General features: G+C 41.2%; 1 protein-coding gene across 1 annotated transcript in view; it reads right to left on the minus strand.

The window, feature by feature from the left end:
* Positions 1–5,603: 5,603 nt before the first annotated feature.
* Positions 5,604–26,265, minus strand: part of BZW2 (basic leucine zipper and W2 domains 2) — a 50,420-nt gene continuing 29,758 nt past the window's right edge. Inside the window, exons 6-12 of the mRNA XM_069860346.1 lie at positions 24,428–24,563; positions 21,015–21,124; positions 18,825–18,995; positions 18,187–18,333; positions 14,130–14,268; positions 7,586–7,708; positions 5,604–6,060 (exon numbers count right to left, since the gene is read on the minus strand). Of these exons, the coding sequence (XP_069716447.1) occupies positions 6,032–6,060; positions 7,586–7,708; positions 14,130–14,268; positions 18,187–18,333; positions 18,825–18,995; positions 21,015–21,124; positions 24,428–24,563 (855 nt within the window). The 3' untranslated portion in view covers positions 5,604–6,031. The remainder of the gene's footprint in view (positions 6,061–7,585; positions 7,709–14,129; positions 14,269–18,186; positions 18,334–18,824; positions 18,996–21,014; positions 21,125–24,427; positions 24,564–26,265) is intronic.

Genomic DNA, 26,265 nt, shown 5'->3' on the forward strand with positions numbered 1-26,265 from the left:
ATCCTCCTGACACCTGCCCTTTAGATATTTAGAAGCATTGATAAGATCCCTTTGCAGTCTTCTCTTCTTCAGGCTAAACAGACCCAGGTCTCTTCACCTTTCTTCATAAGAGAGATGCTCCAGTCCCCTCATCATCTTTGTGGCCCTCTCCTGGACACTCTCCAATAATTCCTTGTGTTTCTTGAACTGGGGAGCCCAGAACTGGACACAAAAAGGAAGCTAAAATACTACAGTAAGCGAGAAGTGATCTTTTCCGTATTGGGGTAGTAAGTGAAAGGTGATCTGTCAGGTGTTTCCATGTTGGATTCACTGAATTATGGGCATTTTGTGAGGAGAGAGAATTCAGGACATTCATAGCTGGGTACACGATGAGACACATTTTGATTAGAAACCAGCATTAGTTGTTTCTTTTGGAACAGCTTTACAGGTTCAGAGGTTTCTGGATTCAATGATGTATTAAACTCAAATCAAAATGCAGGAGATGCAAAGTCTGTGATAGTAAGACATACAGCATTGTTTCTGTTAATCCCAGAATCCCACTGTCTCAATAAAACCAGAAATTCCTGGTTGGGGAAGTATAGTCTTATCTCTGTGCTCTTTCAGAAGACATCTTGGAATTATCCCAAGGGCCTAGATTGTCAGGACAGAAAGGGACAGACTTGATGCTGGGATGGGCACCTTCATACCCCTTTTTTCCCAGCTTGTGTAGTGCTGTCTGTGACCCTTGAGCAAAGGTGGAAGATTCTGAACCTCCTATATTTGAACTTCTGCAGGTTATCAGCACCTGTAAAAAAGAAAGATTCCTTGGCATCTTTTAACCTTTTCTTCCACTGACATGTCCTACTCATTCACAAACTGTAAATTACTTGCCTGCCCACTTCCCTTTAGAATATCCTTCAGCATCAGAGATACCATCTATTTTCTCTTGGGTGGTCTTACACATCTAACTAACTTTTAGAGCAGTTGTTCTCAACTGGTTTTCATTTTTTCAAGGCTGCTGCTTCTATTTTGGACCTGGAGAAGGACTGATGTACTTGAAAACTTATTGATTTTTCCCAGCTAGACAGGTGGGTCTAATAACAGGTCTGCCTGCAAGCCTTATTTTGGTCATATCCTTGAGTACTTGGAAACAATACTGTTTAGTTATTTCTTCTGGCATAATTTATGGCTGTCAGCATTACGCAAATATGCCAACAATAACTAGTAATGATATGGAGAGAGTTATGTTAGCCTGTCAGCAATGTTCCTAAACTTCATCAGGGGAAAATAAACAGATAAATCTCAAGCATCTGATGTACTGGAAGGGACTGCAGTGCAAATGCATCATTATGAAGTTGCCATGATACAGTCATTTGTTCAATCTGGGTCAAATCTTTCTTCTTTCTATGTATTCTGAAGTCAGAGAAATTTGGTGTTCACGGGTGTGTTTCTCCCTGCTAGTGGCATTCCAGAGCAGTTTGCAGTTTCCCTGCAGTCCTGTTAGGGTGAAGGATACTGGATGGCACGGAAGCAGAAACGCAGGTCTTGTCACCCCATCAACAGAAGAGCTAGTGATGAGTGTAGGAGACAGTGGCAGTTGTTAACGTTGAAGTGTTAAATGAGACATTTGGACTGGGGTAACTGAGGTTTGCGCAGCCATGGGAGTGACAGAGCCAAATACCAAAATTTTACCTGTCTGCAGCTGTGTCGTATTAGTTTCAGCAATGGTCTCTTTCCTTATGCTGACTGGGAGATAACATTGGATCTTGGCATACATGGTCTACCAGCATTTTTCCAGTGGGTAGAGAGCTTCTCAGTGGCTGAGACCTTCGAGAGCATTTCTCTCTTGCATCCCTCATGGGAGAGGCATTGCGAAAGCAAGCACATACTCTTCACTCTCCTTCTTATCTGGGTCACCTCAGATGGGTAGTAAGGACAGTGCTCTCTCAGCACGGCCCCTGGAGCCCCGGGGCAGCAAGCAGGAGCGGTGAGGTGAGACTCCAGTCTGCACAACTCTCACTGAAGTCCCTGAAGTCCCGTGTAAGCTCAAGACTTCTTTATCATCAGAGGACACCACAGGTAAGCTGGAAAGGAGAAACCTGGAGGAGGCTGAGCATCTGAAACCCTTGCTAGTGTGTAGGGTGACACGAGCTATCCAACCTTCGTGGGAGCAAACCACGGCTGCCGTTGTGTTGGTAATCGGATTCCTGCTGGGGAAAAAATAGCAAGTAAGCAGGTCATCCAGGAGGCCAGCGCAGCAGCTCTGTGCCAAGGGCCAAGTACAGGTTATGTGTACAGCCTGGGGGTGCTTGCCTGCCTCAAATCCATCTTCTGGAGGTGTTGGCATAACTTCCCCACTCCAGATTTGTTTCTGTTTGCAAGAAGCTCTAGAGGCCCATGTGGCTGGTAAGGAGCAGGAATGTACTTTTCTTTAAATATCATAGCACAGACCCAAAAGCCTGGTAGAGAAGTGGAATAAGCCAACCCTGAAGATCTGCTTCCCCTACCCCCCACCCCCCCCCAATAGCATTTTTTTTTGAAAATATATCCTTACATAATTTGTCCTCCTTTTGGTTCTTAATAACTGGCACAGCTCAGCCTGCACTGATTGACTGTCTGCAATTAACCCCTGTAATATTTGTGTTTCTTTTTGAGGAGGGCTGTTTCGTCTTAGTGCACAGGCCTTATTTTAGATAATGAAACACCCCAATTATAAGTGCAAATGTGATTTTCAAGTTAGCTATTCTTGTCTACAAACATGATGGGAACCTAAAGCAAAGCCTTGGGGAGGCCTGTAGAGACCTGTTACAGTTACCAGGCGGTTTACTAGCACCTCAGTGTGGGCATGTTTGAGAGCAACAGCTTTTGCTCCTCTCCATGCATTGTTCATGCAAACCCAGGGAGCCTGAATAATTGTGTGCTGTACACCTGCTATGGCGCTAGGGCTGAACTCACCAGTTCTGAAAGTTCACATTTAAAGGAAGGTCTTCAAAACAGATGCAAGAGTTCAGCAGCCCTGCACCATTTCCAACACTGGAAGTAAGGGATTAGACTGTGTTTTCTTGCTGTCTTTGCTGCTCTTGAAGTCCTCTTGTTTCACTGCTTAATGTATAAGCTGTTCTGAAATTAAATTGTGCTGCTCACGCTGTACCACAGCTGCTTGTCGGCGCCCTGCCCTGGACACCACCCTTGAGAAGACAGAGGGTTGCGCTGGGAGCTGGAGCCCTGCCTGCAGGGGAAAGAAGGGCCTCCAACTCTCTCCAGCACATCAGTCATCCCTCTCCCAGCCACCAGTGCTGCTCAGGTTGGTGCACGGATGTTTTGAGCAAAATTTTGTATCTTAAACTGTGAATTAGGGCTGTGTTGCAGGTAAGCGCAGAGCTGGTCCCTCCCCTCCCTTCCATTTATGAGACCTTGGTTGGCGCTTCCTTTTGCCTTTAAATGGGCTGGGGGGGCTTTTAAGAACTTGAGAAAAGGGCTCCGTATCGCTTGTTACATCTGTTTTGACAACAGCATCAGTGGGCAAGGCCTAATTAGAAGTTATTACTAGAGCCCAGGGTTCTTTGTTGAATTAACCTGTAGAATCATAAGCTTGGGTTCAAAAGGGCCTTAAAGACCATCCAGTCCCAACCCCCCTGCCATGGGCAGGGACACCTCCCACTATCTCAGGCTGCTCAAGGCCCATCCCGCCTGGCCTTGAACACCTCCAGGGATGGGGCAGCCACAGCTTCCCTGGGCCTCAAAACTAGAATCAGAAATACTTAGTGCCTCAGCAAAATAATAGGTTGTTTTGCTTGGGCGAGGGCAAGCTGAGAGGGGCTTCCAGGAGCTAAACGTTAGAGACAATTCTAACACAGAACATGTTTGGGAGTTGCCTCATGAAAACTGGGAGCTACTGGCAGTGCAATGTAACTCTTTGCCCCACTCTAAATCGTAAGCCTCACCTTAGCCCGTGGCCCTGTCCCAAACCCACCCTTTTCCCTCTAGCACAACTACAAAGGGAGCCTGGGACAACTGCATCAGCAAACACAGACTGTGTCAAGTTGGAAGAGACCCATAAGGATCAAGTCTAACTCAACAGATGCCTGGCTTGTAGGTACCCAAAGTTCTGTGGAGTGGGCGCCATGGAGCAAGAGAGAGCTTTGCTTACGTGGACTGAGGGCAGGGAGGCAGCAGGCGTCCCGACTTACTGCTTCTCACCATAAAGTGCCTCCTGCTGCCAAGGATTTTTCTCCCCAGGCCCAGCCAGCCGTGTCTCGCCAGTTCCCAGCAGCCTCACTGCAGGAGCATCTCATGGTGTCCTCTGCACGTTATTCTAGGTCAGCACCTTAGCAATCAGCCTGACTTTTAGTTTATATAGAAAGCAGTTTTACCTATACCCAACTGAATATTCATTAGTACCTTAGAAAACCACAGTTTTGAATTTTAAATGTTTCCAGCAATAGCAGCTCCATATCAACGACAACTCAATGCTGCCATTTCACAGCTGCAAAGTGTGTGAACAGAGTCCTAGGTCAGCAGCGCCTGGCAAATTTATTTTCTATACTCATAAAGACTGAAATGGAAAGCACACAGCTAACGCATCAATTCTGCTTTATCGTATGACTGTCTTACTGTCTCCTCTAAGCTATTGGAAATGTCCACATGACATATTTCCCCTTCCAAAGATCAATACCTGCTACAAAAATAAATACCATTCTAGCTGGATGGCTGGCATTCAACAGCACTGCATGTCCACTTGCTATTTGCTGTTTCCAGTAAAGCCAGATACTCAGACATTTACAACCATATAATCTGTGGTTTGCATGAAGTATTGACTTTCCCATAGTACAGATTTTTCTATCTGTCAGCTTAGTGGTTTCTAATGAGCTATAGAACTATAGAATAGTGGGGGTTGGAAGGGACCTTAAAGATCATCCTGTCCCAACCCCCCTGCCAGGGGCAGGGACACCTCCCACTCAGGCTTGAGTTTTGAGACCTGCACACATGCACAAACCTGCCCAAGGGCTCTACTTACGCAACGTTCTAAGCAGGTCCCAGGCACTGAAATTGTAAATGGCATCACATCAGGGCACAAGGGGAATATTAAAGAAAGTAGGATGGGTCTTGAGAAGTTTATACATTCATTTATGTGTTTCAGGTCAAATATCCAATTTTAACATCACATTGATGTAAACAAATTTCAGATTTCACATGTAGTGACTTCTAGTCATGCATGCTCTGCAGCTAATACTTCCAAAATTAGATGTTTTTTCTGGCAAAAGTTACCCATCACCACTAACTACACATAGTCTGGACTGAAAACAGCATATTATTCTACTTATAATTTGTATCAGTTTTGTACATGCAAAATTGGGACTTGCAGATTTGTTCCTGTACATTTTTGTTGAATTAACAAATCAAATAAATCAACAATTGCTATGGAATCTGGTTAATCTCTTCAAAGTTACATGGAAATATGGGAATAAAGAACAGACAGTGATCCCAATTAACTATGGACGCCAGTTTTGTGATTAAGAAGTATGAAAACAGTCTCTTGACATTCTTACGTAATTTCCACTTGAAGAATCATAAAAACTTCAGCAAACCAAATTTAGAAAACATACACACTAACACCATGAAACTAAGATATAAAAGCCATTTATTCAAAAAAATGTGGTGGTGTCAAATCACATACACAAGCCAATATTGAGCTACAAACACAGACCAAACAGTTCTATAAACAGAAATTGGAGTGTTCATATACCATAGTACCTGAAAAAGACCGTTAATAAAAAGGAGTCCATAAGTATTTCATTTCACTTTTTCTATATGGCTCCTTGCTCAATGTCTTTGCCTAAGTTAGTGTACAATGAGCCAGAGGTAGAGTCCCAAGTAAAGCATCTAATGCCTCAGGGCTCCATTAAAAACCTTTATTCTTCTAAACAAAAGGAAAGCCTAGCCTATAGATTTCTGTATGACACTGAAGTAAAGCCTCTTTGCTTGAACAGTACGGCATTCCCAAGCACATTTGGCATTAACCCAGACTGAGACTGCGCTTTGTGGGACCGTCTCAGTTCTCCTCCCCTTCAGACTCCGACTCTGGAAGAGAAGTAAAACACTTCATGTAGGTCACACAAAGACAGCGATGCGAGTAATTCTATAAAAATAACAAGATAGCCTTCCAAAATCCAAGTGAAAATTTTCATCACACCTAGTACTTCCTAGGAAAGGATTGAACATTAAACAGAGTAAGGCAGAAAGAAAGAGAGCTTCAGAAGCAAAGATCTACTCTGCTCCACTGTGGATTTGCAGATCTGTCACTAGAATTTTAACCAGATCACTATGAATTATCCTAGTCCTCATCTGCAGATCCATGCAGTGCATATCTGAGCCGAGTTTAATAAAAGATTAGCACTCTTTGCTTGTTCTTCTAATCTCTAGGAGCAGGCTGCACTGCTGTCATCCAGGAAGAACTCTGTAAACGATTTGCACTGCATGGATCAATCATCATCATCCAGCCTATGTAGAAAGGCACATGTGATGTTACCCTACACCAGGTATCCAATCTGTACAAATAAAAACTTTTATTATTTGTATAGCATAAGATAAAAGTAATTCAGAAGGAGGGAAAAACCAAGTAAGAGAAGAAAGAATTTAGAAGTAGGAACAAATATTACACATTAGATCATATTTCTCAGAACAAACATGGTCTACAAGTTCTTAAAGTAACCATTTTGTCTCCATTGGTACTGAACTTTGTTACTAAGGGCATCTGGCAGAGGGGACATGCAGGAAAGGATAAAAATAATAAGCAACAGAAAGGCACACAAGCAGAAGATGAAAAGGGGAAAAAAATGCTTAATTAGACCTTCAGGTGTGAAAAGGAACTACCATTTTTTACTGCTGCCTGCACATGCGAATTGCTGCAGTCTTATCTGCTCCTTAGAATTACTACATATCCCCTCAAAGTTTCTAAACCCAATTACATTAAATGGATGCAAATGAACATTAATAATTATATTCCTATCTGTTACACATGGACTACTCTTCCCAATTGAAATGGAATTCATTTTCCATGCAAAAAAGATAACTTATTTATTCAGTATAAACAGTATTTTTCTATACAGACCATGAGAAAAACAAAGTTAGGGACTAAAGAAATTAATTCCTCTCCTCAATATCTGTTTTAAAGCAGTAACTACAGACCGTATATTTTAGCCTGACCCCTCAGCTAAAAGCAATTCCAGCTGCAGTGAAACAGCCAGGGTTATGCTGTGCTCGTGTCGCCAGCACAGATGATAACAGCAAAAAAGGCACCGATACAGAAAACTGTTAGGTGGTGCTTCCTAACACCAAAGTACCTTCTGCTGTCATCAGTGCAGTGTTCCTCCCTGCAGAAGCTTAAAGAGCTTCTCCACAGAAAAGCGGTGTCTGATGGCTTCAGGGCTGCCCAAGGACACTGCTAACGTTAAAATGCATCGAGCGTTAAGGCTAGGACATGACTGGAAGCAACGCAGAACAGTCATACCTGCTATCTTCTGTTCTAAGCTTATATACTTTGCATGCCCGGTACAACTAAAACCTTTGCCAAGAGGCTACCATATTTGTTTGAATTAATCCATACCTTCTTCAGCGTTTTGCAGCCACTCCACAAATTTCTTCATTTGATCAAGGAACACACTTTTGCCTTTAGCAACATGCGCTTCTTTATACCACTTCAGAATAGCTTCTTCACTCAGAACATCAGCTGAAATACAGATCAGTGTTTGTTAAAAATCAGTGTATTTTCTAGAGGTTAGAAGATTTTGAATGTGAGGGAAGGACAATTTTTTTTAAGACAGCATTAGAAAAGTTAATGTGATCGCCATGGAACAAGCTTTGCATGAACTATTATATATTAGGCTACAGCTACAGAATATCTGATGCATATGAGGGATTCCAGATGCAATAAAACGTGTAACTTATTAGGCTTAAAATACAGTATCAAACATTGTGCTTCTGTAAAGGGCAGTTCTCTGTTCATCTGCTTTAAATACACCACATAAGATGGCTGGGGAAAAAAAGAAAAAAAGCAGTCTGCACATCCTAGAAGTTTCTGCACTGAGAAGTATCATGCTTTTCCTCGCTATTGGATGACAAAACTGTGCACAATTCTAGAAATCTGAAGTGACAGACACCTCCTGATTGAACAGTTAAAGGACAGCCTGTAAGGATTTTTTTTTTCAACCATTTTTCCCTAAAAACCATTCATTTTTTCAACCATTTTTCCCTAAAAACCATTCATTTTTTCAACCATTTCCCCCTTTTTTTAAAAACACTGTTTTTAGCTAATTTTAAGCCCAGTACTCAGGGCACCCATTTTAAGGAACTGGCTCAGACAGACTGAACAGCTGACATTTTTCTGTCAAGCATTAAGAACAAAATAGCTGTCAGTGAGGGAATGTGACATTCATAATAAAGAAATCCTAGTAAACAGCAAGGACACTTATTGTTTCCAACAGATGTGAATTTGGGTCTAGCACCAGACCTCTAGCCCCAGGAACAAAGCTGCTGCCATCCAGCCAAGCCACACATCTCAGTAATTGATGGCTGTGAAGGCAAAATCTGGGATCCACAACTATATTTTGGCAGTTAGGTAATGCAAGAGGCAAGAATGAAAAAATCCAACTGTGTTTGTTCTATAAAAAGACTAAAGACAGCTTTCTACATCTTATTAAAATTTCCATTCTTTTTTGTCTTTGAACAAACTATCCTCCTCTGCTCTGCAGAATCAACATGATGATGTGTTGAGTTCTTTGCTGCTTCCTTGAGCTCCCTGGTGCCATCTCACCTGCTGGGTATCCACCTGCCAAGGTGCCGACCCCGAGCATCACTCTCTGCTTCAGCCCAAAGCTCAGAGCAGGTCTGGCAGGGAAGGGAGGAGGGCAAACTCACACCCCAAAGCATCTGATCAAATGCTACAAAGTAGACACGTCACACATGCTGTTGAATAATAAACAGATGGAAGCAACTAGGGGTACCTTTGAACTTAATCAAAACTATCCCAAAGACATCCAACAGTAACTGAATAGGAAATTTCCCTGAAAATCATGTGTGATTGGAAGTTTCCTTGTCTCTCAGCCACTTTTTCCAAATAGAAACCTCTCCTGCACTTTGCTGCAACAGACAATAAGCTTAAAACAGGGAAAACAGGACTGTGCTGGCTCTGAGTACGCAGCTGCGCACAGTGAACCCTACAAGAGGCACATAGAGTCCCATCTTCCTGAATCACAACCCACCGCAGGGAAATTCTTCTCCAGTGCAACAGGAACACTGGAGCTAACAGAGAAGTTTCAAACAAGTTGCGTTACATGCTTGCCAGCAGTCAGTCTTTAGCAGCAGCTCAAAGGCATTACCAGCATTTAACAAACCAGCATTTTAATTTAGCAAGCCTGTAAATATTTCACAGGGACTCTCGTGAAACTGCAGTTTAATCCCTACGTGTAAAAAGGTTACGTTCACCACAGAGTCTTGACGTTCACACAAGTGCATCTGCAGAATTACTCTGTGTGACTTGTATTATGATCCTCAGGGACAGACAAACAGAATCAAGAGAGATTTTTGGGAAAAAATACTTGAAAAAAGAGTAGAACAACCCTCTCCCCAGGGCTCAAGCCAGCTCTCGGGCACAGGAGACATTTCAAAACACAGAGCTGCTGTATAGAAGAAGCTGCCGAAGCCTGTTGCTGCATTACCATCCTGTAACAAGGATGAGCCTCCAGGTGGGCACATATCTTGGTCCAAAAGTAACAGGATTTAACTTGTTTGGGTTTTTTGGGTTTTTTTTTGATTTGCAGACTAAGGTCAGTGGGTTTTTTGTCAAAGAGGAAGAGGGAACTTCTCCCTCCCTTCCTCCCCAAGACCCCAACCATGATACCAGAAGCATGCAGTCTCACTGTGTGCCTGGAAGATTAAAACAGTCTCAAGCCAGGTGGATGAAAAATTTCCCTGGATACAATTCTATAGCGAGAAGCTTCCTACACTAACTGAGATGAACAAAATGCATTCAACTACAAAAAGGACAACTGCGACTCTCCTTTCACTTCTGAGCAGTATTATTTGTAATACATTCATGCCTCCAGTGCTCATAAGAGATGATATTCTCCTGTCAGCACAGAGATGCTCAATTAAACAATCACGCAGGACAGGGTGTAGTTAATCATACCTCTAGTTTGCTTTGAAGCAATGGGAACACTGGGGAGGACAGGAGGAGGAAGGGAATGATTCATTTTGTATATATATATAGTTATTCCTCATTAAAGTTGATTACAGATATATTTTAATGGCTGAAGCTGAACACTGTGGTTTGTGGGCGTGTGCACATCATTTTCAGTGCAGTCCCAGGTGATGTCAGCCCAACAGAGCTCGTTTTCCTGCAGGAAACTGCAGCAGCCAACTGCTGCTCAAACCACCCCCGGCCACAGCCTCCAGGGTGATTCCTCAGGAAAGGGAGAAGCAGCCCAGCAGAGAGAGCGAGCCCAATATCTTTACTGCACGGTTAAGTGGGAAATTACTTGATGTTCAGGTCTCAGCTTTGTACTAAATCGCCCGGTTCAAATGAATTTCTGCTTTCGACTCAAACTGCAAAGCCATCAGCGGTAAAGGGGGAAGCAACCCTGTCAGCTGCCAACAGTCAATCCATCTGCAAAATCCACCTCTGCTGCAGCCTCAGCTGGGAGGACAGATCTCTTTCAATGCAAGGAATCTCACCCACACTACAGTCATCATCTTCACGGTAATTTTTTTCCCCTGGGAAAATTTTGCATCCAGTACTAAAATAAAGTACTTGAATAATTAAGATAGCTAAAAATAATTGTGCTTCACCAAAATAATGAAACTTCTCTATCGAGTGGAACTAGAAGATTCAGTTCTTGTACACGCAGGATTCCTACCGCATTTGAGAAGACAATCTGCATCCTTTGGTTACAACCAAAGAGTACCTCTGAGGCCTAATTATGCTGCTGCAAACCAGAATACTACTTCACATGTACTTGTGATTTATTTTTTTTTATTTTGTAAATGTCATCTTGACTCCTACTGCAAGAGTACACGGAGGCTTTGTGCCTGCTAAGGGCATTTGCTGTCAAAGGGTGAAATCCTTATCCCCATGAAGGGAACGGTTGAAATTTCAATAGCATCAAAAGCTCACATTTGAAATTTTGAGGTTGGACACAAACTAAAAAAAGGAGATTCTGCAAATGAATAAGATATACAGCTTGTAATCCAGTAACAACAGTGCTTATTTTATCCACAGTTAAGGGAACACTGAATGGACTGACAAAACCCACACGCACACCTTACGCTGCAAAGATAACTAGCAAGGAGCCTGGCAAACTTATTAGGTGTCACCCAGAATTCAATAATTCTTATTCAGCAACTGGCTTTTAAATTACTGGTCAAAATGCAGCTGGCAGATTTAAAGCTGCACTGGCTTTAAGTGACAGCTGGAGAAACAACATCCTAGCCAGGGACTAGTACAGAACCGGACAGTTTATTTTTATTTATACTGCATTAGGAACACAAATAAATAACAAAGACAACAAGCTATAGAACTACTTTCGCAGATTATACCTACAAGCTGGTAAGAAGCTGCTACTATGTAAGGGAAAACAAGGCTCGGGCTTTCATTAGGGAAAATGTGGATATTTCTCCTTGTTTAGAGACAGAATTAAAAAAAGACCAATCTCCAGCCCCAAAAACTCCCAACGAAAACACAACGACAAAGGCTTTCAAGACCTTCTAGGTGCTAATGAGCCCCACTATTCTTGTAATATGATTAGGTATTTACAGGCAATTCTCAGGAAAGTAATCCAAGGGCTACTACAGGATGGAAATATGAGAAGGATGTAAACACAAGATGTTTGACACGCTGATGGAGAGTAGTCATACAACTAAATTTGCCAAAGTGAGTGGCATTTGGTGCCTCTCATCACTGATGACTCTCTTCATGTCTAGCAATCACTACCCCATGAGAAATGATAAGGTGTCCGCATTCATGCTGGTCGATAGCTGTGTTTTTGTCTGCCCATCCAGATACTTCAGATGCCTTTGTGACTTGAAAAAGCTCCTTGGGTACCCTGAAACCTCTTCAGAACCTGTGCAGGTTACACGAGAAGCCCAGCAAAAAGGGGAAGACGGGCATCTGCTGTTCCCTCTCCACTGATGCTGCTTTTGGAGGCTGTTTTCCTCGAAAACAGAAAGATATGCTGTCAGAAGATATGCTGTCAGAAACAGAAGATATGCTGTCATCAGCAACTGAGCTACAATAAAGTGTATGTCTTTAAAAGGACTTAATGGCTTATTGCTAGTGGACAGGTATGAACTGGGGAGAAGGAGAGGGTGAGATCTACATGAAGCCGCGTCAGGCAGCACGGCTCTGGGCAAACCAAAGCCAGGAGCTGTTAAAGCTTGATAACACTATGTGGGAGAAAGAGGAATTGGAGGGCTAGCGCTCCCAGAATCGTCCCTGGTTGATGCAGCAGTGTGTCCTTACCCAGTGGACGTTGTTTAACTGATGGAGCTGCTGACTTCCTTACTATGTCCAGCACTCAGAACTCCAGGGCTGTCAAGTCAGGCGAGTTGCTAGTAAGCAGCAGTGAGTCTGCCAAGCAGGGCAGATCCAGCTCCAGCCTCAGCAGGGCCAGGAGGTGCTGGCGGCTGCGCTGCCACATGGCTGTGTCAGAGAGCAGAGGGGCCTGTGCAGGGGACTCCTGCCCACGGGACTCCAGGCAGGAACACGGGCACGGCAAGTATCACCCATGCTGGACATGCCAAACCCCCAGCTTCCACTAACAGGCCATACAGTTGCTCCAAACTCTCTTCTAAACATCACACAAATTCCAAACAATCCTGTGGCACCTGCAGTACTGGGGCTAAAGTCTTCTCACCTTTCCTAACAAGCCTTCTCAAGTCCATCTCCAGATTCACAACAAGAGTATGGAGGGTGAGCCAAGCAGATGGGTGCGTGCTCCAAGAACCCAGTTAAGTTAATGTATAATTTAGTGATTTGTTTTCTTTCTTTTTTTTAATACTTCAGAATGCCAGGGTTCCTCTGGCAGGCGCATACAATAATGAATCAACAAAAATTTTGAAGGAAATCCTATACAAGATTATTCTGGTTCAACCATCATTTATGATCTGAGTGTGCAGCAGTTACAGCATTTATTCACTATGTCCAAAGGGAATTTTCTTTTCCAAAGAAAACTGAATAAAGTGCTTGCTGCAGGCTGCAATTTTGAGTTTGTCTTCAGTCATTAATAGTGTTTACACAGTGCAGAATTTGAGGGCAGAGGAACAAGGTGTATTGCTTCTTCACTTGACTGTGGAGGCCACACTATATTGACACAAAGATGGAAATAAATCCACATGATTTACTTACTTTGGCATTCTGAAGCCATGAAATTATTTTAAGAGTCTGAATTTGTTTGCCTTGAACATGTACCTGGACCCAGAGTGAACAAAGATCAATATTGGGTTTCTACTCCTGCTGATTTTTCTCCTCCAACTATTTATAGGAAGAATGTCTGAACAAACTGTTTGGCACCCACCCACCACATGCAGTGCAGGACCATTAGTCTCTATGACAACCCGAGCAGAATAAACTTGCAAAGAAGTCAACTTCACAATAAAAATTAAATCCCTCAAACCATGGCACCTGCAAGAAATTGGCAGGGAAGGAAAAAGGGAAAGAATAAGGAAAGCTCCTTCTGGCAGAGAAGGGAGTAATAAAAAAATCAAACCAACTAACCCTGAAAAATCTTCCTGCCAAGAGGATTTGAACTTTCAAGGTTTCTTAAAAGCAAGCTCTAATCTACTTTTAAAATCTGACAGCAATTTATAGAAAAGCCTTCCTAGCACTAGTGTTATACAAGAACTTAACTGCACTTGAACAGACTGCAGGCAGTGCTTAGATCCTGCTCATGCTCCTCAACTACAGGATAAACGAACAAAGAGAGAAGGGCTTGTTTCAGCTTTTCCTGTTGCCACACACTCCTCTGAACTACCAGAGTTCAACCTCAACACAACCCTCTCATATGCAATACCTGAGAGTGTCTATTTCCTATTATATTGTGAGTGGTTGGCAGAGAATCCATATTGTACTGTATGCAACGGCAGATATAAACTTTTACCTTTATAGAAGAGCACCACTATCTTCTGAAAGGCTTTCATGAAGTGGATGTTGTCGTAGCAGTACTCCTGCACCTTCTGGAGAAGAATCAACTCTGACTGGCCTTGAGTGCTGAAAACAGCAAGCAGGGGGGCATATTGCTGAAAGGAAGAGAGGGCAAAACCCAATATGCATGTCAGTATACTGAAAATAAACCAAACAAATAAAATTGTCTAGTGTAAGCATCGTGAATTTCATCCCTTATGTGTCACTAAAACCTTACATGAACTTGCCTATGGCATTTACTTAAACAGGTACAATGCATGTTTATGAATACCCAAGAGCTTTTCTAAGATGTGCTGCATGCTGTGAGCTAAAATTCAGTACCACTTAAAGATGCTGAATTTTGTAAAATCAGTTTCAAAAGTCCCCATCTTGGCATGCTGCTGTTCGAACATTTCACGAGGTATCACGATGCTGATTCAGGAGTAATGCTTTATTTATGTTCCTAATATACAGCAACTAAAGAGGAAGCACGGGAAAATAAAAACCTGTGGCTTCACAGGGGTTTCAAAAGTCCTAGGAAAATGAATTAAATTAAATTATTCCAGGTTAACTGTGACCAAGCATCATTATTTTTTTCTCATGATCAGTATCAGACTATCATGAGAACCTCTGCCTTCGTAAAAAGCAATGTTTTCGAGCATTAACTGCTACCTTTATTCTGACAAGACAGTAGCAGTACATTTAACTGCCTTTCCCCAAGTTTATTAATATAAAAAAGATAGAGCAAAAACTTTTCTGCTGTGATTACTTTTCTCCAATTTCAGATCTTAAAATAAAAAATTGCGTCAAAGGATCATATTCTGTTCACTGCTTCCTTCAAAACTACGGCGTTCATACCCATACTGCTCCTATTTCTTTTCCTCTTAGCTTCTAGTAAGTCCAGCTAAGACTGCAATCTTAAATTTAAGGTAATAATACTTTTCAGAGCTGAAAGAAGACAAATAACCCTCAGTCTTCAGAGCCCCCAGCCAACGATACTTTAAGGTTGCTATTTAAATAGTTCTTGTACTGCTCAGTTCAGTGTTTCTTCACTGTTTTCAGTAACACTCTCAGTCTGGCATTTTTTCAGGTGGATTTGCAGAGGTTTAATATCACGGAGACCCGATCTGTGTGACCAGGGCCACTGATTGATGTGGCCAGATAGCAAACCACTCATCACCAGCAACACTGACAGACACGTTCAAAAGTACAGACGCTGCAGTACTTCTTTGAAGCGGCTAAATCCTGAATGTCTTATTCAAAATGATCCATGGAAAAAACTATCCAATGCATGAAGATTGAATAAAATACGAAAACTCTGTCCAGAATGTCTTTTGCAAAATAATTATCAGCTGCTAATTTAAAGATAGAGCAAGAAATTGCACAGCAGCTGTAACAAGAGCAGCTAGGCAGCAAGCAGTATTCTTTCTTCGGGAAGAAACTTCCTTATAAAGTATCCGTTAGAGATTACAGGGTAGATATAGCCACATCTTTAGAAACAACGGAACTGTTTTGGTAAGATCAGTGCAAAACTTGTGCAGGCTTTGGGTAACAAGATTCCCTCTTTTTCCCCTTTTGGCCCTTGAAGTATCCAGGTGGTATCTCAGCAAGCTGCAGGGAGGCAGGGCAATATACATTGCAGTTTATTTAACAGCACCAGCAGAACCCACTCTCATCCACAGGCTTGCAGAGTGCTGCTACCTACAAGTGTTAAGTAATTTATAAAAAACTCCAAATCTTTTCAGTTTAGAAGTAAGATGCTTTCATTATGCTACATCTGACTGACTTCTTTGCATTCCTCTCTCGCTCCTCAACTGGTAGAGAGTTTCACAAATGTCTAACTGACTAAGGAACCATAAAATTAACTTCACCTCATTGCTGGCTAAGCTAAGTGGAATTATTTTCCATTTGCCTCAGGTTAGGTCAAGCAGTTGCAGTGTCACGAAGATCATCCCAACAGCCCTGCCTGCAGCGCAAATTGTCTGGAGGATTCTCCCCACCCATGGAGAACATCTCTTCTCTACCCAGTGTCATAGGGAGGTTAGCAGGATGATGAAGAGCTTATCCTTTAAGACTGAGGGTTTAACCGCTCGCCCTGTCTCCTCCTGAGTTCAGCTCCTGCCAGTCCTGCCCTGCAGATGGTACATGCAGCATTTGCTGGTTCGTGGCTGCCCACCACCTCTATTAGGAAGCTGCTCATCCAGCAGAGCTTAAGAACTGTAAATTAGGTCAATTTTCTGCATCTTGATACGTCTTTTCAGGGGTCCCTCATATAGTTTACTAAAAGAAATCTAATGAATTCAAGAGACCGGGACCTAGACACCAAAGCTTTGGGATCTGTGCTTTGTGAAAGTTACCCGTGAGGTAACACTGAAATGTAAAGAAGCAGCTAGCAAAGTCTAAATTTCTATTTCTACTGCTTCTGTCAAAATCTTATCTGTAACTGCAAAAGGTAAATACCCTATACAAATGTGTCCTCTGTTTTTAGACAGGGGATGTAGCTAGGAAGATGCCAATCTTACAGGCGAGATGCCTTACCTCATTTAGTGGGGTTACACACGCAGCTGATGGCTCGGGTCAGTGACAATCACAGGACTAAGCATCCAGTCAACAATATTTCTACAAAGCCAGCTATGTTTCTGTTTTCCCAGTGGCCAACTATTACAAAAAGTGTCAGTTAATTTGCCTTGCAGCACCAGACAAAAAAATCTCAGTGGATACTCTGTTACAACCCAAAGAAATGTAATCAATTTTTACATCAAAAGAGCAAGAAAAATAATGTCTCTCCTCCTTCTGGAAACTATCTTGTCTTCTGCTATTTGGGTCACTTGAGAAGACTTCAAGGCATTCAATCTTACCATCAAAGACTACACAAGACTCCAAGCGACTGCATTTCTAGGATGACTGATATTGCTCTTGGGAACTCAAACTCAGATGAAAGAAGAGCAGTAGTAGGAGCTTAACCAATGTGGGAACTCCAAGTACGAAGAGGCATCCAACACGAAGAAGAAAGGAATTCAGATCAATCTTAAGACCCAATTTACCATAAAGAATAAAGAACAGATTGCTTCTGTCCCAGGGCAAATCTTTGCAGGCCTGGCTACAAGGGAATATTCTCTTGCTCATGGTTTACCAGCTTAGAAGGACCAATTCTGCTGAAAAGTCTCTCTGCCCCTGTTCTCAGTTCAAGTGTCTTGCATTGCACAGTTCCTTCAGGCTCAGATGAGGAATACCAGCCACTGCAATGCCTCAATTCCTCTGCATTGTTTTCTGGTTTTGGGTTTTGGTTTTTTTCCACTCCAAGGTTTTAAGAGCTTTTGTACTAATATGCAAATGTGATACAGCAATCTGTCATCACTCAGCAAACTACAGCCCGTTTTCCTGTGTGTTCAGTTCTCTCATCCACACGAGCAGTAATTAGATCAGAGAGTAACCACACTGTACACTGCACACGCTCTCAAGCCAGATCCTGGCTGAGTAGGTGACAAGTCGCCGAGTATCCAGCCCTGACAGTTAACATCGGCAACAACCATTTCACACCTTCTGAGCTCAGCGGCCCCGCCTGGCTCTAGCCAGCCCTGTGCAAAGCCAACACAGCTGCTACCTCACCACGCTCTCAAAACTTCTTTGCTCCCGGCAAAGACACTGCAAAGGCAGTTCCTGCAGGCCTGCTAGTCAGGTCTGAGCAGAGCTAAGGCAGCGTTTCCTTAGCACAGTCCCCAAGACAAGCAGCCTCTCAGGATCTGGCACACCGAGAAAGCGCAATGCAGAGCTGCTCAGGCCGAGACTGCCTCAGTTTTCCCTGGTTCTCTGCATTTTGTGCCTCAAGGCACTCAGTAATCTGAACTACCTCAAATTTGCATGAATCTGTCTATAGAAGAAGGGAAGGGACTATACACAAGACACTCCAATGCTTGGTGTGCTTAGTGACAGCCCTCGAGACACTAAACCACCTGGATTTAAACAGGTAAAAATAGCTGTACAACATATATTTAATTCATTGCAGCTCTTCTGCTCTTGGCCCATGCATGTACCTTTAGATGTTTGAGGGCTTGCTCTGCGACCAACTCTTCCTTCTTGTTCCATTCCACAGCATTCATGACGCAGGTCCACAGGAGACCGATCACTGCTGGCTCTGGCAGCTCATTTCTTTTCATTTCCTCTTTTACATAAAGGACTACCTGGAGCAGGAAACAAACTGCTGCCTTTAGCAACATTTCCAATCAACCAGACACAATGCTGATTTACCAAATACATGCAGTCATTTACAAATAAAACCACAGGACAGAAGTAATAAGAAAATTAGAAAAAGAATAATAAAAAAGAAGTGTTTAGCATGTTTTTATTTAGCAATGGTACTATTACTTGACAAGTCTGTCCCTCCCATCCAACCCAAGAATTAATGCAGTTAAATTAAATGCATTGTCATCAAATATAACTAAAGAAAACCAGAAAACACTCCATAATAGGCTGCTCTTGTAAATCAGGAGGATGTTTTGTTGCTTTAGTCTTTAGTCTTAAGCACAGAGTGAACTGATAAAGTCAAACCTTTTGAAGTAAAACAGAGGACATCTACGAGGTGCTCATACCTGTTCCTCTAAACCTACTGTTGTTTTAAGACTTTGACTACTATTATATAAACAGAAATTGTAAAAAGAACCAAAAACACTACCTCTTTTATAGGGCATTCCTGAGAGAGACGTTCTTGTAGCTCTTTTTGAAGTTCTTTACGAGTCCCCAGTGACTGCTGAACTCTAAGGAAATCTGAGAGCTCTTTTAGACCTGCTTCAGTAAAATATTTGGCAAAATGGTCTACATTCTGCCGGTTGGCTGGAAATAGTTCCTAAAAAGACAGGAATGCTTTCCATTAAACAAATAAGCAACTACGACTTGACACAACGGAAGTAACATTTTTGAAGAATGAACAGTGAGAATCACCTGATACTGCACTTAAAAGCCAAAGCTTGTATTAACATGGGAAAAGTCAACACTTCATTCATACTGTGTGCTTTGTGATAGTAGAAGGAAAAATGATGGTCAATAACACAAAAATCCTAACACCCATTCCAGATGAAATGCATGTATTTATGAATAGCTGTGAGCTTAAGATGTTGCTCAAAACAGTCCTCAGAAAAACTGTGCCTTTCCCAGATTCCGAGAGTTATGTAGGAGAAGTACAAAGGCTTAGATGGCAAAGACATTATGAGTGAAGCACTTTTAACGTGACCTCCCGGTGTGTCTTAGAAAAAGCTCCACTTAGTAATACCTAGGTGGCCCAGGCACCCTGGCCTGACTTTGCCACTCTGCGGAGCAACCGTTACCACTAACGCATCATTTAACAAAAATCACAAAAATCACAAAATCTACTGTGTACTGATAACATTGACTCCTACAGGCATTTCTAATTCCAAAGCATTGTCAATCTACAATTTACAAAAGTCCAGCTACTTAGAAAAGTTAAAATTATTCTTAAAAATCGCTACAGCAAATGTTCCATCTTGGCAAGGATTCAACAGCATTTGCTTACCATCCCGTTCTTGGTGTCTAACAATGATTTGTGGAATGGATAGCGCTTTTTCACAAAGAAACTAGAGACCCTCAATCTGTGTGCTTACTGAAAATAAGATTAAGAACAAACTTTCACGAAGGCATCTATGCTAGGCAACGTCATCTGATACTTTTGAGTTATTTAATATAGCAGTACAATGAGAGCCAACAGTTGAAAGTTTAAGTCAGTCAATTTTGAAACAGAAATAAAATGCAGTTTGCTTTTTTGCCCTCCCTAATAAACAGCGTCATTTAACTAGCCCATTTCCCATCTTTATGGCAAATCATTTAAGACTTAGAATCATAGAATCATAGAATAACCAGGTTGGAAGAGACCCACCGGATCATCGAGTCCAACCATTCCTATCAAAAGTCCAACCATTCCTATCAAATGGTCATGGGAAGGTGAAGACTCTTTTTCCCTTTCCCAACTGTGTTTGCAGCAGGGCATGGAGAGGGTGTTTAAAATCAAATACAAACTGAAGAGATGAAAGGGTGTGGGAGGTTGCTTCATTTTTGGGAATATTCTTGCCTTATTATCAATTATTGAGGTAGAAACAGGAAATACCACTGAAATTCTCCAAGCAGTGCTACACAGGGTGCAACACATTTGATTGTGTTATCACAGCAGCAATCTTTTTGAGGATTGTAAAATCCCTATTGATCTTCAGAATGAAACTGGGGGAGAAAGGCACATGACATTGTTGCATATTCATATGTACTCTAAATACCTCAGGCCATTGCTACAAACCCAGAACACAGGATTCGAGTCCAAAGGCTGAAAGCCTTCCTGCATTGCTTCTCCCAGGTCTGCTTTCCCCACTGCAGGACCGTTTATGCTACTCAGATGGCTACTGCAGAAAATTAGCGTACTGTGCCTTCAACGCACTATTTAAAAGCTTTTGAAACTTACATTCTAATCATAACCCTCTATACTCTGTTTATTACTTACAAAGGTAAAACGCGTTTCAAAAAAATAAAAGGCCTTACACACAGTTGCTGGTGGTGTGTGTTTTGTTAGCAGTGATCTGAAAAAAATCCCTTTAATTAATTCCCAAGCCCCATATATACACATTCTCTTCAAAAGGCATTTAACTACAGGAAAACCAGAGAAAGAATATAGATGGTATTTAATACTCCTGAACCTGTATCAATGCTACAGCCATAACAATATTGCTGTGATTCAAAATACTTAAAAAATACTAAGGGATTCTGAGAAGGGGCCTCACATGCTTACAGCAAACTGCCATCTGCGTTTTGTTTCCTTCTCTTTCTCCAAGACAGAAAAGAAGCACTGAAAATATACTGTACTTACTAGCAATCTCTTATCGAGGTTGGCTTTTCTTAAAGCAGAGGTAACAGAATTGGCATCTTTCTCTGCCATCCATGCTTTAAAAAGCTTTACAGCAAAAGAGGCTGCAATCCCTGTTTGAGAAAAATCACAAAACATGCTTCAGCAATTTTCAACATGACTTAAGAGATGGTTATAAGACTTGCAAGGTTATAAAATTGTTACAAGAATATGGAACTAAAATATATTTATGACAATGAGACTAAAATTGCAGCGCTGAAATGCTCTTTTTCTTTTCTTTAATGCAGTACTCATTTTGGGAAGTATGCTAGATCGTTTGAAAATGTTTTCATTCTCTATTCCTGTCCCCATTCACTTGTACAAAGATTTTCTTTGCAATTAATTTTCCTACCTGCCAACTTTACAAAGTCCAATGCAAAAGGAAAAATTATGCTTTAAATCGGTCAGGAAATGAAGGCATGAAAAATAAAGGATAGTCAGGAATAAGAACTGAAAAATATGTACCTTAAAAGGCTTTTTAGCAAGTCCTGGAATAGAGTTAAATAACTTTGCAACCTCAAGGTAACTGACTGCACCCCATCCTCCAAGGAGGAATTTAGTAGCTGGTAGTGGAAAAATCCCTTCCTCAAGGCACAACTTAGTATTTTCTGCGTTAAATCAAGAGAACCGCACTTCTCCTAGCCGTAGCTCTCCCAGGGGAGCTATGAAACCATTAGCCCCACATCTGCTATTTCCCTCTGGCATGTATTCCTAGAGCAGCAGCACCACAGCTCTACTCCGGCCTCTCGGCTGCAAGTAGCAAGTGCAGGGAGCTAAAGAAAGCTGCTAGGTCTCAGAGATGGAGAGCCACCTCATCCTTGAGGCAGGTGTGCTGTAAGCCAGTCATGCTTCTCCATACCACACTCATAGCAACATTTACGGTGAGCACATTCCTGAAGCTCAGAGCCAGATGGGACCTACTGGTGGGGAGGTAGCTTTATCATTCTTAGCCACTTTACAGATGGATATCCATTCTTTTTATTTCTGGGATATCTTGACTGAGTCATCAAACAAGATCAGAAGGGATTATTTCCTGTGCAGTGTAAACTTCATTACGGATCTTTACCGTTATGACCATGTTGGCAACCTTATTTCAAGAGCTTAGTCATAAGGCATGATCCTTAGAGAAGTCCTCTATGGGTTATAGACTCACAATGCCACGCAAGAGACACCTACAAATGCTAGTTTGGGCTTGTTTTACCTGTTGCACAGCAGGTTCCAAGCAAAACCAGCAAGATTCAGTAAGTTCTGTGGGCTGACTAGTCAAGACTGAAGCCTGGTCAACCAACAGGGCACCTAGACGTAATGTTCACCTGTAATTTCTGAACCTGCAAACAACAGTTCAGCATGTCTGATGTGCTTATGAGTTGAAAACCGATATTGAATGCAACTCTCTGGTCTTTGTCACCAAGGGCTGTCCCCAGTACCCATGTCCTAAACCTTTTTTTAAGTTTGTGCTTAAAAAAACCACGTTTTATGTCAGTACAAATAACAGAGCAAGGTTGTTCTAGAGCTTCACCACCTACCCATGTTTTCAAACTACTTCTAATTTCCAGTCCAAGCTTATCGTCGGCCAGTTCTTATACTCTATTAATGTGCTGCCACTGTCGGTACCTCCAAACACCTCTTCGCTTTTTCTGCGTACCCCCCATGCATTTGCAGGAAGCAACTTCGGCCAGTCATTTTATTGATTAACTATGTTAGCTGCTCTTTGCATTTGCACTGTTATTTCAGAATAAGGATACACTTAAACCTAACAAAATTTCACCACTGTCCAGTCTTTTCTCTGTCTCTGCTAAAAATACATCAGCCATCCCCAAAAGACACTTTCCCCCTCGTAATTCATGACAGTAAAAATAATGACAACACTGAAAAAGGGTAAATCTAACATTATTTAGGTATTTGTCCTCAGATTTGATAGATCTTGTACCAGCACAATCTATGCTCTCTCCCTTTCAGCCAATTTTTTGCCAAGGGTACAACTGCCAAGTTGATCAACAACACTCTCAGATAATTCTTCCTCATGTATTTTAACATCATTTGCCTGCAGCATTGCTTTTTGCAAATCTAAGAAAGTATCAAGTTTATTTTTATATGATCCCATTTTGCATTTATCTTCACATCTTTAATTATACTTGCATAAAGGGTCTATTCCAGAAACTGACTGAACAATCTTTTCCTCAAATGCCAGCATAGGTACATTTTTAGTATATATAAACCAAGAATCAAAATTATATGTAAGCTTCTAAAAAAAGTTTAGGACTCCTAGAAACATATGCTCATAATGCAAATTGAATTTGTTCTAGGATTTGTACATTACAATTGTATTCTTAAAATCTTAAATCAAAAATACAACAAATTACTTGAGTTTTAAAAGTTTGAGCTTTCAGATGTCTCTGTCTTCCTGTAACTAGAAACAGACTTCTGTTTAAAAACATTGCAGGCCACCACCCTAAGACACGGATTAGTGCTTTTGTTTAAATTTTCTCCTGGTTTAAATCTGATTCTGAAAGCTGTGGGTGATGACAGAGCAAAGCTGCAGCTGTGGCTTTTCTTTCTGCAGCATTTAGAAAACAAATGTAACAGCATACTGCAAATGAGAACATGAAGTTAGAATCCTTTTGTTTTTCAAAAGAAAGTTCAAATACATTTTAGCTAATAGATAGCTCTAACAAAATCAAAAAGATTTCATGAAAACTGTTCACCACTGACAGTGCATTTGCAGATATTCCAGGCAGTCGGTAACTGGCACAGAAAGACATTGCTGAGCAAGTATTCAGAAAGTCAGGACTCCAAGGCAGACGGCTATAAATAATTAACTAAATAAAACCCCTCAAAAATAAGAAAAAAATGTCATTTCAAAAGGCATTATACCCTAAGAATGAAAGAACAGTTACTCATCATATAGTAAACGTAAGTCCATGAGAAAGAGAAACAAACACTGAGACCTGCTGGTATGAGGGCAAAATGAGGTTTGAGTACCTTTTTTTTGCCTCTGCAACATCCAGTTGGTTGCATGTGCTCTCTGTCCCACTTCATACTCACAAGCAGAGGATATTGAAAATGCTTGAAAAAATGCTAGTAGGTATCTTGGGAATAGATGTTATACTTCAACTTATATGGAACCACAATAATACACGTTCTACAATTTTGCACACATATGTATAACTTCCAAGAAATACAAATCTTTTGGTTTTTTTTTCTTTCTGTTGTTTTTTTTCCTATGTCTGACTGCCCTCTTATTATATTCGACAAACTATGCTGCCCATTGCCGTCCGTATACACTTCTGCTTTAAAATACTGATTTCTGTTACACGGTTACAGGCTTCCAACCTACAAAGAGCTAAAGCAAGAAAAAAGATCATCTAGAAAATTACCTTCTTTGACTATGTTGTCAGTGAAGAGGCTTGTTAAAATTGTAGCAGGGAGAGTCCCGTTGGCTAACAGGATGCCAGAAAGCATTGCCAGCTTCGTCTGTTCTGTCTCAGTAAAGGCTTTAAGAAACAGCAGAAGCTGTGGGTCAGAGAGGAAAAAAAAAGATATATTCAAGCAATAGGCAATGATAATAGGGAGAGACGAATATTAGCAGACAATTCAAATACTTATTTCTCAAGAGGTCCCACTCTAATTAACAGAAATCAAGTCAAATCTGTCTAGAAGCATGGTGGTATCATTTCATCAACTAGTCATAATTTCCGTAAGGACACAAGTGTGTGGACTGTAGCCTTATTTGTGGAGATAAGTCCTGTCATATACATATATACATATATTTGGAGACATGTATAAAAATAAAAGTGCTTGTTAGAGGCTTAAGACCTACAGAAATTACAGGATCACAGATTTGCTGACAGGATCCTGCCACTTCCATCTTCAGACTAAGCCCCACACAGCTGCAGTTCCTTTTCTAGGTTACAAAAACTGTTACTCATGTGAACAATAAAAGGATGAGAAAGTTTCCTGTTTTCCTTTTGGGGAAGGGACACAGCACAATTACAAGAGATTTTCTATTAGCTAAAATAAGAAATATATTTCAAGTTCAGACATTCTTGATAAAGCTGACAAAGGACAGACAGGAACAAGAGTTGCTTTAAGACCCTGCCATTCCCATTACCAATTACAACAGGAAACAACTGGCTTGAGAAAAAAAATACAAATCTCACTATCTTGCGAATTAGATTTGAACTACATACTTACCTCTTAAAGTCTAAAAATAGCAATTTAAGTCTATTTAAATATCTTAATTTCATATGTTAAAATAAAATGAATGACTTGAAAGCGTATTGATGAAATACATTACACCTCTTTTCCTTTACATCAAGAAAAATTAGGCCAAATGAGATTTTGTCAACAGCATCACCATTAACAGCAATGTTTTTCTAACTTATTATTAGCAATCACAATACAGGTGGTGGTAAAGAGAAGCTAGACAGCAAAGGGCAGGTTCACTTATTGCAAAACTCCGCTGACTCTATCAGAAGCTACCTTACAAATTCACCATCATCACAAAAAAAAAAGAAAGAAAAGAAAAAAATAAGATGACAAAAGACTGCAGGACATCCATTTCTGGAGTTAAAAAGGAATTTTCATTTCCTTCAGCTACCAGCACTTTATTCAGCTACCTACTGCTGTCATGACACCCTTATTTCTTCTCCAAATGAGCAATAGGTGCAATCAAAGCAGAACAGCTCATTCTGATGGAAAATTCCCACTCGGTTTCCACATTAAGGGTATCTCTTAACTACCAAACCTACTCGTACCAAAGGACAGAATATCAGACATGTCCCTGTGCTTGTTTGGTAACATGGACAGTAAGAGCTCTTCTCAGAGGTATCCAAGCAGCTTATCATTAACTATAAAGCTTTCAGAATGCAAAGATATTTTAAAAATTCAGACAGCTAATGAAGTAAGTTATTAAAACTCATGTAGTGCTTTATGAATAGCTCTGCTCAGTATCAGAGAAAAGAACTGAAAAAAAGCCTCATTCATATGGTAGCACTTACATAATAACAGCAACTTTAAATTACAGCTGACACAGGCCTGAATGATTCACTCACAGACAAATTACTTGGGTTTTTTTTAGTGGCCTTCAGCCAAATGATTGCAACATGTAGTTTTAATTTAAAGACAAATCATGAAAACAAAATCTCAAGGTGCCATTTTATTTAACGAACTGTGACTCAAAACCAAAAATGTATGAAAATTCGAGATGCAGATG

Source organism: Phaenicophaeus curvirostris, chromosome 6 (genome assembly GCF_032191515.1).
Source record: "Phaenicophaeus curvirostris isolate KB17595 chromosome 6, BPBGC_Pcur_1.0, whole genome shotgun sequence".
In the NCBI taxonomy this organism is placed as follows: Eukaryota; Metazoa; Chordata; class Aves; order Cuculiformes; family Cuculidae; genus Phaenicophaeus; species Phaenicophaeus curvirostris.